Raw genomic sequence first — 14,912 nt, forward strand, 5'->3', positions numbered from 1 at the left:
TTATCCAATTAAAGGCATTGAATTCAATTCCTCTTCTGTAAGAATTATATCCAACACCCTAAAGTTGCGATAATTCTGTTTAAAACAAAAAAGTATATATGAGGGGAAAAAAACTAATACGTCAACGTATAAACACAAAGACAAAAAAAAGTAACTTACTTCATGACTATTGAAGAAATCAAAAGGTCTGGGATATTTAGGCTCTCCCACACATACATAACGTAATATCCTGAGAACTTGAGGGGTATCAAGGTACTCATCCTCTCTTATATACTTCTCCCGAATATCTGGGAAGCGCTCATAGAACCGAAATCCACCAACTTTATACTCAGTTGAACGTACTTTGTTCTGCTTGTCCAATGCATGTTTCAGTGAGTAAATGAGCTTCTCATAAGCCACATTACCCCAAGGATATTCAGCACAAACCTTATCATCTTCAACAATAGATGCATACTCCTCCATCACAGATGACTCAGTCTTTTTTCCAAACAAAATAGACTCTACAACAAGAATTTCCATAAGCTTCATAGCATCATCATCGCTCTCACATATGTGACGGTGATTCACAGCATTCTTTGGAATTTCATTTCGAGTCATAAAATCTCGAATATCCTTCAAAGTCACACCCTTGGACTTACCAAAATAGCGCTTCAGAATATTGCTCTCTCGATTAATTAGTTTTTCAACATTATGTGTTGTGATCCGCAAACCGCACATAATGTAAAAGTCTTCAAGAGTGAAGGAAACATCATGGCCAAAAATCTTGAAACTAATGGAGTCTCGATCATTGGTGAATATTCGAGAAAGACACAGACAATGAACCAACTTCATGCTGCATTTGAAATTTTCCATAGCCATAATGTATCGAAATGTACCATTATTAAGATTATCCCATTGTGTAGGAGTCAAGAAATTTTCAATTAAACTCTTCAAATCGTGGTTCCTCTTCCAGTAACCCTTATAGTTAAACCAATCTAGAAACTCAAAATATCTTTGCCTTGGTCTTGTAGGTGGAGGAGCAGGGACATAAGGACCTGGGGGTATTATAGGTTGTCTAGGTGCTTTAGGTGCATTAGTATCACGACCCATTTCCATAACAGATCGTGATGGCACCCAACACCGTTGTCAGGCAAGCCAACACGAAAGTATTAGTAAATTCTTATTTTACTTACCCAAAACAGTTACAACATTTTCTTAATTTTCAATTAAAAACAGGTGATAATATGCAACATTCGATAATAATTATACAACCCAAAAAAAACGTCTACAATGTGTGTGCCAAGACCTAGTGTCACAAGTTGTGGGCAACTAGTAGAATATACAAAAGAATAAATCCATCATACTGTCCGAAATAGAATAGACAGCAAAAATAAATAAAAAGAGACTTCATCAAGCTGTTAAACGACACAAGAAGGGGCATCTCACAGTGGAAGTCTCGAACTATGAATCAGGGGCGCGCACCAGACTGATAGCCAGATGTACCTGCCTTAGATCCTGTACAATTAAGTACAGAAGTGTAGTATGAGTACATAAACAATATTTACCCCGTAAGTATCCCGTCTAATCTCGAAGAAGTAGAGATGAGAGGTCGACTTGATACTTACTAAGGTCAAATAATATAATGAAGTGTTATGCTAAGCATGAGAGTCACAAATAATCAACAGTTTGTAGCAAGAGGTAATAAGTCATGTTCGTAATCAATTTTACAATTAGCCATTTGCATTACAAATATTTAGCAGATCAAGTCATGGATAAGATTTCACATAGATATCATGCGCATATTATGCTGAGGTCGACGGCCCGATCCAACAGGAAATAAACTGTGCACTGCCAAAGGGTCAAATGGCACGAACCATAGATGCATCTATTTCTACCGAGGCGATCGACACGATCCACAAATATCAATTAATATCAAGAAAACACATGAATGCGCATTTATCTTCAAACAAATTCATACAAGTGTCCAACAAGTGTATACATTTGCTTATATTCCTTTCCAAGTCTCTAGCATACCTTAAGTGATCACATTAGCAAGAAAATATATAGAGACATTCACAAATATAGCATGGTACGGGTCCTAGACTACCTGGATAATTAACATAATAGTAGCTACGCACGGACTCTCGTCACCTAGTGCGTACATAGCCCCCACATTTAGTAGCAATTATTCAATTATTATACATATGGGGATAATTCCCTCTTACAAGGTTAGAAAGGAGACTCACCTCGCTCCAAATTGCACTTCCAATACCAAGAACGAGCCCGAACTCTCAATTTGGAGCCGAACGATCCAAAACTAGTTAAATGAGGTAGGAACTAGTCAATATAAGCTCACAAGATCATATTCTAGCTATTTAAGAAATTTCCCAACCCTTAACATAAGTTTTCCAAAATCGGACCCCGGGCCCAAGTGCCCGGATTCCGAAATTGTTTGAAGGAAGTTGTTCTCCATAACCTAAGGATCAATAATATATGATTTCTAATTCATTTCATAACAAAATTCGTGGTTAAATCTAACTTTTGTCAAAACCCTACGTTTTGCTCTAACCCCTTGATTTCACCTTAATTCTAGTGTTTAATCTACCTAAGACACATGTATTAAACCAAGAATACGTGGAATAAGCTTACCTCAAGATGCTAGGTGGAAGTTTTCTCTCAAAAGCTCCCAAAATCGCCAATGGAGGAGTGAAAAGTGGCAAAAAGGGACTTAGAACCCGTATTAAATGAAGCTTACTGCTTCAGAGATTTTCGCATCTGCGGTCCCGCTTCTGCGAGAAAGCGAATGCATCTGCGGAACTGGCCAAATGGGCTGCGACCGTGTCACGACCCGGAATTCCCACCCTTGGGAGTCGTGATAGCGCCTACTAATGTGAGCTAGGCAAGCCAACCCTTAACTATCTACTACCTTTTTCATATTACTTCTTTTAAAACAAACATAGGGCGACAATATAAATGAAACGGAAGTTAGGAAATAGGCGGAAGTCAACATTTATAAAGCTTAGAGCTACGTCTATTACCACTTTTAAACTTCAATACCCTAAAATATTGTGTCATAGTACCACAGACTGTCTAAGAGTCACTACATACAAAGTCTGAAGAAAATACATAGTACTGTTCCTGAGCAAGAGATAAAGGAAACAGGAAGTAGAGATAGAGGGAGACGCCAGGGCCCGCGAACGTTTGCAGGTCTACCTTGGGTCTCCGGATGGACTGAAGGAAGCCCTCCAACTACTGTCCGAAATCTGCTCCGGGATCTGCACACAGTGCAGAGTATAGTATCAGCACAACCGACCTCATGTGCTGGTAAGTGCCTGGCCTAACCCCGGCGAAGTAGTGACAATGCTAGGACCGGACTTCAGATAAACCTGTGCAGTTATATAATATATGGCGGAAAAGTAAACAAATAATAAGCAATTAAAGCTGGGGAAGAGGAACATGCCTCAGAGATAGCTGATAAAGCAAAATAACAAGTAATAAATAAGGGAGCTGACAATATAACTTCTAACACAGATAAAGAAAAGTAAAGACATCTTTCCCTTTCAGTTTCCATCTTGTTGCAGGCGTGCAACCCGATCCCATTTCTCATATTTTGTGGTAGGCGTACCACCCGCTCCCATTTCGTAACATCTTGTGGTAGGCGTACCATCCGCTCCCATTTCATAACATCTTGTGGTAGGCGTACCATCCGCTCCCATTTCATAACATCTTGTGGTAGGCTTACCACCCTCTCCCATTGCATAATATCTTGTGGTAGGCGTACCACCCGCTCCCATTTCATAATATCTTGTGGTAGGCGTACCACCCGCTACCATTTCATAATATCTTGTAATTTCAAGGAATCTCGGCAAGGGAAAATAATCAATATAATAACTTCCCAGCAAGGGAACACAACAATGTAATAATTTTCCCGGCAAGGGAACAACAATATTGAAATATTCATCCCAGCAAGGGAGAATCAGCTATAACCAATCTCAACTTAGCTTGTACTCAGTTCAATTATTGAAAATGCTCAATCATAGAAGATCATTAAGTAAGACACCCAGTTGTCATTTAAGAACACAAAAACTTTCAATTTAAGACTCACGGTCATGCTTGACACCAACGTATAAATACTCGTCACCATGCCTATACGTCGTACTCAACAAGAAGCAAGTAGCAAATATGACTCAACTCCTAATCCCTCAAGCTAGGGTTAGAGCAAACACTTACCTCGATGCCTTGAACACCACTCAAGTCTCAACTATAGCTTTACCCCTCGATTCCACCACCAATCCGCTCGAATCTAGTCACAAGTTACATAATTACATCAATAAGTGCCAAATGAATCAACCCCAATGCATGAAAATGAGTTTTCCAAAGTTTTACCCAAAATTCAAAAATCACCCCCGGGACCACATGGTCGAAACCCGAGATTCAAACCAAAACCTGGTTACCCATTCCCCCACAAACCCAAATATATAATTTATTTTGAAATCGGACCTCAAATTGAGGTTCAAATCCCCAATTTTAGAAAAAACCTAGGTTCTACCCAAAACACCCAATTTCCCCCATGAAAATCTTTGATTTGAAGTTGAAATCATGTTAAAAGATGTTAAAGAGTGAAGAAAATGAGTTAGAAATCACTTACCAACGTTTTGGAGAAGAAAAGTTGTTTGATAAATCGCCTCATATGTTTTTGGGGTTTTGAAAAGTGAAAAATAACTGAAATTCCCGTTTATTTATACCCCTCTCAGACCCCCTGTGCGGACCGCATCAAATGGACCGCGGCCGCACAGGCCTCCCTGAAGACCTACAGTTTAGCACCCTGTGCGGACCGCACAAAGGAGACTGCGGTCGGACAGCCTCCACCGCGCTCCACACAAAGGCGACAGCGGACCGCACTAGAGGGTTCAGAGACCTGCAACTTCCTGAACCTGCAACATCTGACTTTCTAAGCCTAAAGCATCCCAGAACCTACTCGAAACTCACCCCGAGCCCTCGAAACTCCAACCCAAGAATACACACAATCTCAAAAACATCTTACGGACATATTTGTGTAATCAAATTACCAAAATAACATCACGAGCATCGAATTAAACCTCGAGATCAATAAAATTTCTCAAAACTTTTTTAAACATCAAATTTCTCAATTAAGGTTCGGATTGCGTCAAATGATGTCCGTTTTTAACCAAATTTCACAGGAATGATTCAAGTCGTATATAAGACCTGTACCGGGCTCCGGAACCAAAATACGGGCCCGATACCATTGCTTTCTAAACAGTTTCCTTTTCAAATTTCATTAAACAATTTCACTTAAAAATTCATTTCTCGGGCTTGGGACCTCGGAATTTGATTTTGGGATATGCCCAAGTCCCATATTTTCCTACGGACCCTCCGGGACCGTCGAATCACGGATCCAGGTCTGTTATCCAAAATATTGACCGAAGTCAAATTTATTCATTTTAACATCAAAACTTAGCATTTTTCATAGAGTTTCATATTTAAGCTTTCCGGCTATGTGCCCGGACTGCGCACACAAATTGAGGTAACTCTAATGAGGTTTTCAAGGCCTTGGAGACATAGAAATCAACTGAAATCAAGTGATGACCCTTTGGGTCGTCACAGACCGCTTCTGCGGTCTCGAGGCCGCTTCTGCGGCTTGTGAGCCGCTTTTCCTATTTGGGCCTGCCCTGGGCCGCATCTGCGATAGGCGGACCGCTTCTGTGGTCTCGCACCTGCGGCCGACCAACCACAGGTGCGGTTATGACAGAAGCAGATGCTTCAACACTTCTCAAAAATTCCAATTTCACTCGAGCCTCGTCCGATTGACGCTTGGGGCTCCCAAGCCCTTCCCGAACATACCGACAAGTCTAAAATCATGAAACGGACCTACCCGAACCTTCGGAACGCCCGAAACAACGCTGAATCTAAGAATCACCCCTAACCAATTGAATCAAACTTATGAATTTTAAGTTCTTAATTTTCCTCTAACGAGCCGAAACGCCCTTAAACTACTCGGATTGACACCAAATTTTGCGGGCAAGTCTTAAATGTTATTTCAGACCTGTACCGCGCTCCGGAACCAATATACGATCCTGATACCCATGTGATCAATCATTAATTAGTTTCTTTAAATCCTTAGAATTTCAGTTTAATAATTTCTAATAAAAATTTATTACTCGGGCTAGGGACCTCGGAACTCGATTCCGAGCATGTGCCCAGGTCCCATATTTTCCTGCGGACCCTCCGGGATCGTCACAATACGAATCCGGGTTTGTTTGTTAAAAATATTGACCAAAGTCAAACTTAGCCTTTTAAAAAAATCCTAAGGAGTCAAATGAGCATATTTCAATCCAAACTCTTTCAAATCCCGAACCAACCATCCCCGCAGGTCGTAAATTAGTTAAAGCAGGCGCGAAAAGTTTTTTTAAGGGAACGAGATTTTAGAAAGCAAAATAACCAGTCGGGTCATTACAATTAGTTGTTTTGCGTACTTTAGCTGCATTAGGATTTTTAGGTGCCATCTATTCAAAAAAAGTAAAATATGCAAAAAATAACATCAGGACATTATTAAAAAGATCGGTTAAAAATTCAATATCTAAGAAGGCTAAAGTTCGACAGTTATAAAACAAAAACTTCAGCTCTAGAGCTGAAGTTCGACAGTTACAAAACAAAAATTTCAGCTCTAGAGCTGAAGTTCACCAGTTACAAAAATAAAAACTTCAGCTCCTAAAGCTGAAAGTTCACCAGTTATAAAACAAAACATTCAGCAAAAAAACATGCTTTAGTTTTTACAAAAAATAAAATACAAATTCAAATCCAAAAATAATGTCAAAACATGGGAAAAAACTGTAGCTCCTATCTAAGGTATCATTGAACTATTATAAACTTCACACTTTAATAGTATCATCTATTTAACTCTCAAAAATTTTAAAAATTTCGATGTCTAATAACTGAAGAATTTATAAAATTTTCATCAACAACACAAACACTCGTTCAATAAACCTAAAAACACAATCGTAAAAGTAAAACTAATGCACTTATCAAACAAAACCCTAAAAAACTATTTTATCATAAATACATGACTATAAAAACCAAAACCAGAAATTTAATCATAAAAATTAATACTAAAATAAAACCCAGAAAGTTAATGCAATGTAACTGTGATTAAATCGTAATGTGGGAACAACGACGATTAGCAGTTGAAAAATCAAAAACAACGACGAAAACCATTTGATTTCAGAGAAGAACAAATCAAAATTTGTGAATAACGGAAGAGAGAGACAGGGACAGTAGAGGACTAGCGTATACTTGGAGAGAAAGTAGTTTTTTAATAAAGAAGGATAAAATAGTCTTTTTAAAAGAGTTTTAACAAAAAAATGGGTTTGGGTACAAACAGAAAAATAAAGCGGCTTCAGATTAAAAAGAGACGCCCAAATAAGGCATGTTTCCTATATCAGGCTGTACTATACAATTAAATTTGATGTGAGGACCGGTGCTTTGGGCACAAGTGCGCCGGTGAGTTTGCTCTGAACAAGCTAGGGTAAGAGTAGGTTGACTTGTATTTACTGAAATTATTAGGATGCAAGCATAGGTCATTAGTAGTCTGAGTCAGGCCTGTTTTTGACCTATTCTTTTTATGACTTTTATGGTGAATAATATAATGACGTCCACCGTCCAATATATATTGTGCTTTAATTTGATATTGCCACTAGCATCTTCATATCATGTACGCCTCTGTTTCTTCATTAATTTGTTTACTAATTTTTGTCCTGGGATCGGATCTCCAAATTTATTTTTGAAGTTGAGGATATCATGTCTTCTTTGCCTGCCTCTTGAGAAAAAGTGAAGGCTAAGCTCTTAACTTAAAAGAAGCCTATGAAAAGTCTATTACTATACGCTTAAAGCCTATTTCAAAGATGCGTCAACAGTTGACACTCAATTACATTACATATTAATGTCGGTGTCTTTGAGTACGGATTAAGTCAGCAGGCAAAATTGTTAAAAAGTCAATTGTATTTATTCTGAAATTTCAACGCTACGTAGGCCATCATTTTCTGTGTTTGCTCTATCAGTCTATTGGTCCAGCCAATGCAACTTCATGATTATTGCCAAACAAATTTCTCACGGCACGGTTAAAATGGTTTTTGCCTCCTCCAATTATTCTGTTTTCTATCCCGTGTCCGATAACAATTTTTTGGTTCGATTAATTCAGATTGCATAACAGTAATTTTTTTTTGTAATTTTAGGGGTCGAACTCGAAATATCTCAAGAATAAAAAGATACTATACATCTATTTCAACTCATATAAAGTGCTTTTGGTTTTTTGTTGCTCTTTATTATTCTCCGTGGTCTACTTTAATTAATTTTTTTTGTTGTTCACAAAATCTAATTTCTTCAGATATCAAGTAGGAATTAATTTTTTTTTCAACGTTGCCCTTCGAGTAAAGAATCTCGGAGTATATGTTATATTTTCAATGAACAAATTAAAGAGATAATGAAGGTTAATATGGTCAATTTTATTATTAATTAATGTCAAAAGGTGGGCTCCTTAATATAAAGAGCGTACGAGTATTTGTTATAGTCATAGACATGTAATTTTTGACTCGTCACGTCTTCAAGCTATATTAGCAGTTTCGCATATTTTATATATTTATTTGAGTTAATTGAATTTTTAAGGTTAATTAGTACTTGATGTAGTAATACTATTTTCACCTATTTTTATCTATTTTTATTTTTCTATAATCTTAAAAAATACCAAAAATAGTTTTACAATGTAATATTATTTATTTTAATTAATTAGAGTTAGTTATGTATTTTATAGTATAAATTTTACATTATTTGTAGGAAAAGAATTAAGATTTTGGGTTGGAAAGGCCCAATTTCGGATAGCCCAAAATATTGAGCCAAATAACCTTTACACCCCTATTTAAACCCAATTATAATCAAAACCTAACCTAATCTCTAATACCTACATTCTAAGCTAGAACGGCAGACCACCCCACCTGAGAAGACGATCGGATTTTTCGTCTCCAAAATCTTCATCTCTCATTTGAGAAACCAATTCCGCCGTCCTAAGCCAGCCGCGACCACACACACAAAGTCGCAACCACCAACAACATACTCTCACCTTGCTCTCACTCCATTAACGACCACTCATATACACAGCCACAACTTTCTTCCACAAGTATAATCTTCAAAGCTTCCATTTCCAGCAAAAACACCATGACTCTACCTTAAATCACCTCCTATTCTTACCATTGAAAACCACTGTATCTCCACCTTTACACTGCCATGAAAGACCCACAAACACCCATGTCTTCAACCATTTACCGTCATATAAATCCACAGCCCAGAAACAAGATCAAATCCTTTCCAATTTCAAGTGATGTGTAGTTGTTGAGGTTTACGATCGACGACGGTATCTCGTTCTGAGTTTCGATCTAGCGGTTCAAGTTTCGCGTCAATTACTGTTCATTCTATAATGTGCTCGGTATCGGGTTAACGATTCTATACAATTTTGAAATATTTAAGGAAATCAGATGACACCTTTTTGAGGTCCATTTCATACTCTTCTCTTCTTTAATTATGTGTGTTCTTATAATTATTTTGATGGAATGAAGCGAATTTGTGCGTATTTGCTTGATATTATTTGTTTGGATGGTATTCGTATTATTTTCATGTTCAATTCTCGTTAGTTTAAGAACTAAGAAATTTTGTGATTGTTGAATCATTAATCTGTTACTAAGTTTAATTAAGATAAAGAAGAAAATAGTGAAGTAAGGATTTTGGATTTAATGGGTCATGGAATGACTCTTTCCAGTTTTAATCTACGCTGGTTTGTTCATAAATATCCGGCTTCTCTGTTCTCATAAATAGTTTATTTGTTTTAGATATTTTATAGTTTTATTAATTGTCAGAAAGATATAGCATCACACTTAGGTAAAGATAATTGGCATTTTCATTGTTTTGAATGTGGGATCGGACAACAAGAATAAAAAAAATTGAATTTATCATGTTAATTGTGTTATTTGGTTCACTTTTATCGCTAGGAATATACTTGGGCCGACCTGTAACGACCCAACCGGTCGTTTTGAGCTTTTGTACTTTGATCGCCAGTTCCCGGGCATGACTTGCCCCGTGTAACGTATTATGACTGATGTAAATCGTTGGTTTTGATTTTCAGGAAAAATCGGAATGAATTTGAAGGAACAATCTCAGTTGAAAGTTTTGAATTTGAAAGGTTTGACTAAGAGTTGACTTATTTGTATATGAGTTCGGATCAGAAATTTTACGATTTGGATAGCTTTGTTGGATGATTTATGACTTAGGAGCACGATCAGAATGCATTTTGGAAGTCCGTGGAAGGATTTGGCTTGAATTGGCAAAGTTAATATTTTGGCGAATTCCGGTTGATAGGTGAGATTTTGATTCGAGGGTCGGAATAGAATTCCGAGAGTTTCTGTAGCTTCTTTATGTCATTTGTGATGTGTGTGAAAAATTTCAGGTTATTCGGACATCATTTGGTTGGGTTTTTGATCGAAAGTGTATTTCGGAAGTTTTTTGGAAACTTAGGCTTGAATTCGATGAGTTTTGGGGTAATTTGATGTTGTTTGAGGTGTTTTGATGATTGGAACAGGTTTGAATGATGTTATGAATTATGTTGGCATGTTTGGCTAGGGTCTCATGAGTCTCGGATAAGTTTTGGAAGATTTTGCCGTTTTGAGCATAAGCATGTAATGATCCAAAGATCCATTTTTAGTTCTAGAGATCAAAATTTGATTTCGATACTTACAAAATTTTGATAATGAATTATAGGACTGATCTGGAAAGTTTGGTCTAATTTCATCAAGTCACATTGGGTTTTTGATACGAAACATGAGTTAATTGTTTAACGAGCGAAATGGGTATTCAACTGAGTAAATGAGCTCCGAATTGAGTTTCGAATGAAGGTATATGTTTGTATTATTATTTGTGACTCATAGGAACAAGAATCATTGAATTCTGAGTTCGTATGATGGAGTTAGAGCCTTTTTAGTGAAAAGAAAAGCTGCTGCAATTTTCTGGGCAGTTTTTGCATTTTTCGCACGTGTGAACAGTGACCGCACCTGCGTGAACAGTACCTTGTACAGTACCCCGTGAACAGTCGTGAATAGTGTGAACAGTACCAGACAGAATGTTAAGTTCTGGAAAATGGGACGAATCCCATTTTCCATTTTTACCAAATTGGAGCTCGGGGAGAGGCGATTTTCGGGAGATTTTCAGAGAAAACAACGGGGTAAGTGTTCTTAACTTAATTTTGGTTAGATTACCCGAATCTATTACTAGTTTTGGCATTTAATTGGTGATTTTAGTTGGGAAAATCTTGAAAACCCTCTTGGTTTAATTTGAAGATTTGAGGGTTGAGTTGATGTCGGATTTTAGTAAAATTGGTATGGTTGGACTCATGGTTGGATGAGGTTTCATATCCCGTAATTTTGTCGGGTTCCGAGATGTGGGCCCCACAGGAGAATTTTGAGTGCAATTTCAAATTTTTAATGGAAAATATAGAATTTCATATGGAATTAATTCCTATAATTTTTATTAATTGAATCGAATTATTGTGGCTAGATTCGAGGCATTCGGAGGTCGATTTGAGAGACAAAGGCATCGCGAGCTAGAGGATTAGCCGGTTCGAGGTAAGTAATGATTGTAAATACTGTCCTGAGGGTTTGAAACCCCGGATTATACGTCGTTGTGTTACTTTGAGGTGACTTGCACGCTGGATGACTAGCCATCCCGAACGAATATTTTAATGCGTATTTGATAGTTAACTGTTTGACATTATTATATTTTTGGGTTGTATGCCATGTTTGGGGCCTTGTGCCGACTTGTTGAGACCCTTAGGGGAATTTTTACTATCTTTCCTCACTTTATTTGTTTGAAAGCATATTTTCAGTCATGTTTTACCTGTTTACTGCTCAAATCTAGCTTTATCACTATATTCTTAAAATGTGAAAATTGTTTTGGGCTGAGTTCCTTATTTTACTGAGATAGACCAAGGGTCTGATTGTGAGATTGATGACTGAGATAGACTGAGAGTCTGATGGTGAGGTTTATGACTGAGAGAGGCCGAGGGCCTAGTTGTGAGGATTATATATCTATGGATCGGGCTGCATGCCGCAACAATGTATATATATATATATATATATATATATATGTATATGGATCGGGCTGCACGCCGCAACGATACTTATATGGATCGGGCTGCTCGCCGCAGCAATATAACGCTTGGGCTGTAGGAGCCCCTCCGGAGTCTGCACACCCCTAGTGAGCACAGTCGACTATTTATATGTATCAGGTTGTGCGCCACAGCGATGCATGGATCGGGCTGCACGCCGCAACGGTTACTTTGATTTCAGTTATTGTGAGAGATATACGGATCGGGCTGCACGCCGCAACGGTTACTATATGGTACCAATTGAGCGTGAATGCTGAGTGTGAGTACTTATTGTTAAGAGTTGAGTTACGAGTGACAGAGAGGCTAGCCCGAGGGGCGATATATATATACATGCGATAGATATATACATGCATATGAGTGATGTTTTTGCCTGAGAGGCCTGTTTATGGACTTATTGATTTCACTCCTCTTTAAAGTGAATTTCTATCGAATATGTTGATTTATCGACTGTTTTCACTCATCTTTATATTGAGCCTCTGTCGGAAAGTTGCACAAATGTTTTAAAACAACTTTTATTTAAACTGGAGTTTATGAGATGTTCAGAAATTAATCACTGATTTGACATTGGTTATTTCCACTGAGATTTTCAAGTTATGAAGTGTTTGTGATTACTGTTTTGCCCGAGGGGCTGTTTTACGAACTATGCTTTGCCCGAGGGGCCGATTATGACTTTAATCTCTATTATTATTTTAAATGGTATTGAACCGCTACTGAAACTATTGGAAGGTATTTCAAAGATGATTTTTACTAAAAGCTGGATTTTAAAAGGGAGGATTGACTCGTATTATGATTTGAAAGCCTGTTGTGTTTATTGAACCCAGCGTAAATGTGGATTCATTGTTTCCTACTGCTCAGCCTTTATTTACTCGTATTACTTACTGGGTTGGAGTACTCACATTACTCCCTGCACCTCGTGTGCTGATTCAGGTATATCGGAACCCGATAGCGGGTGTTGATAGCTCAGCCGCGGAGTCATCAGAGTTAGCAAAGTGGCTGCATGACGTTCGCAGCACCGCTTCCTTCCCCTAATTGTTGTTACAGTATTTAGTACATTTTTAGACTTTTGTTGTATTCAGACCTTGATAGTTGCTTATGACTAGTGTCTGGCTGGTATTTTATTCCACACTGTTATTCCAGGATTTTATTATGAAACATTGTTTAATTTAAAGACTTAAAAATGACTCTTAATGCTTAAAGGGTTAAGGTGAGTGTTGTGTTGGCTGGCCTTGTCTTCACGAGAGGCGCCATCACTGTCACACCTCCTTTTTACCCGCGCCACCACAAAGGGGCGCAGAGGGAGTTTTTCCAATTAAAGGACAATCGAAACGGGATTTATTTATTTAATTCAGAGTCGCCACTTGGGAGATTTATGGTGTCCCAAGTCACCGGTTGAATCCCGAATCGAGGAAAAGAATGACTCTGTTTAACAGCCTGCGCACCAGAAATCCGAGTAAGGAATTCTGTTAACCCGGGAGAAGGTGTTAGGCATTCCCGAGTTCCGTGGTTCTAGCACGGTCGCTCAACTGTCATATTCGGCTTATTTATCTGGTTTTAATACATGTTGAACCTATTTGCAAATTTTAATTGTTTACCGCTTTTATTATTATTATTTTTAACGAGAATTGCAACGTCGTGAAAATATACCTCGAACCACGTCACATCAATGCACCCGTGGTTATTGACACATTTCAACTCTGTTGAGATTTAGATTTGGGTCACATAAATGTGCACCCGAGTTTAAGAAAGTAAATTATTAAAGGCGCGCCTAAAGCGACTAGCGTATCATTATTTTTTGGGTAGGGCCGTGAAATTTTGCTAAACGGCCCATCCCGAAGTCTAAGTAATTTTACCAACACGTATAGAGGGCCCCACAGCTTGTGTATTTTTGTTTGTCGAGGCTCATCTCATTCATTATATATATATTTTTTTAAAAGGAATTTGCAACGTCATAGAAATGCATCTCGAACCACGTCACAATCAATGTACCCGTGATTAGCGACACATTTTGACTTCGTTGAGATTTGGATTTGGGTCACATAAATGTGCACCCGAGTTTAAGAGAGTAGATTTTTAAAGCGCGCCGGAAGTGACTTGTGCGTTATTATCTTTTGGGGAAGGCCGTGAAATTCGCTAAACGGCCCGTCCCTAAATCTAAGTATTTTGAAACAAATACTTAGATTTTTTTATTTGTCTATTTATTTGTCTCTAAGAATAAAGAAAATCCTAATTAATTAGCATTAAAAAGTTCGGGCTTCAAGTTAAAGTCCGGGTCCAAACAAAAGGAAACACCTTCTAGTTTGAACCCGCTACCTAACTTAAGATCCATCGTCTGCCGTTGTAAATATTAACAAACCAGCTACCATTTCAATTCAGTTCAACCTAGCTTTATTATATGAATTGGACTATTGGAATTAACTGTGAGGAATACAAAGCCATTTTTGAGCTCTTTTTACGATTTGTTGAAAAATGCATCAATGCTTAAAAACAGTCATCAAGCTAACATTAATCACTAACATTTGAGAACTAACATTAGTTACTAACATTATTTACATTGCTATTTAAAATGATGTTATTTACTCAAGTGAACTCGCGATTTCAGAATTAGACCTATTAAACCAACATGCTAATTTCCATAAACTATTTGAACCCGTTTTGGGACATAAACTATTTGAAACTATTTCACGACTACCAAAAAAAAGAATTAAATACAGTA

General features: G+C 37.7%; 1 protein-coding gene and 1 long non-coding RNA gene across 3 annotated transcripts; one reads left to right on the forward strand and one right to left on the reverse strand.

Annotated features, from left to right (window-relative positions):
• LOC142182000 (uncharacterized) lies at positions 1-1,089 on the reverse strand. The gene is made up of 2 exons (XM_075255760.1): positions 160-1,089; positions 1-75 (listed from the first exon to the last, which is right to left on the reverse strand). The coding sequence occupies exons 1-2, from the start codon at positions 1,087-1,089 to the stop codon at positions 1-3; spliced, it is 1,005 nt and encodes a 334-aa protein (XP_075111861.1).
• A 7,852-nt stretch (positions 1,090-8,941) lies between these two features.
• On the forward strand, positions 8,942-13,357 carry LOC142181726 (uncharacterized). 2 transcript variants are annotated; one of them, XR_012710637.1, is made up of 4 exons: positions 8,942-9,537; positions 10,166-11,257; positions 11,590-11,657; positions 13,127-13,357. It is a non-coding gene; the product is annotated as an uncharacterized LOC142181726 (long non-coding RNA). The 2 variants fall into 2 exon arrangements; XR_012710638.1 differs by lacking the exon at positions 13,127-13,357 and adding an exon at positions 12,320-12,513.
• Positions 13,358-14,912: the final 1,555 nt, after the last annotated feature.

Source organism: Nicotiana tabacum, chromosome 6 (genome assembly GCF_000715075.1).
Source record: "Nicotiana tabacum cultivar K326 chromosome 6, ASM71507v2, whole genome shotgun sequence".
Taxonomy (NCBI): Eukaryota; Viridiplantae; Streptophyta; class Magnoliopsida; order Solanales; family Solanaceae; genus Nicotiana; species Nicotiana tabacum.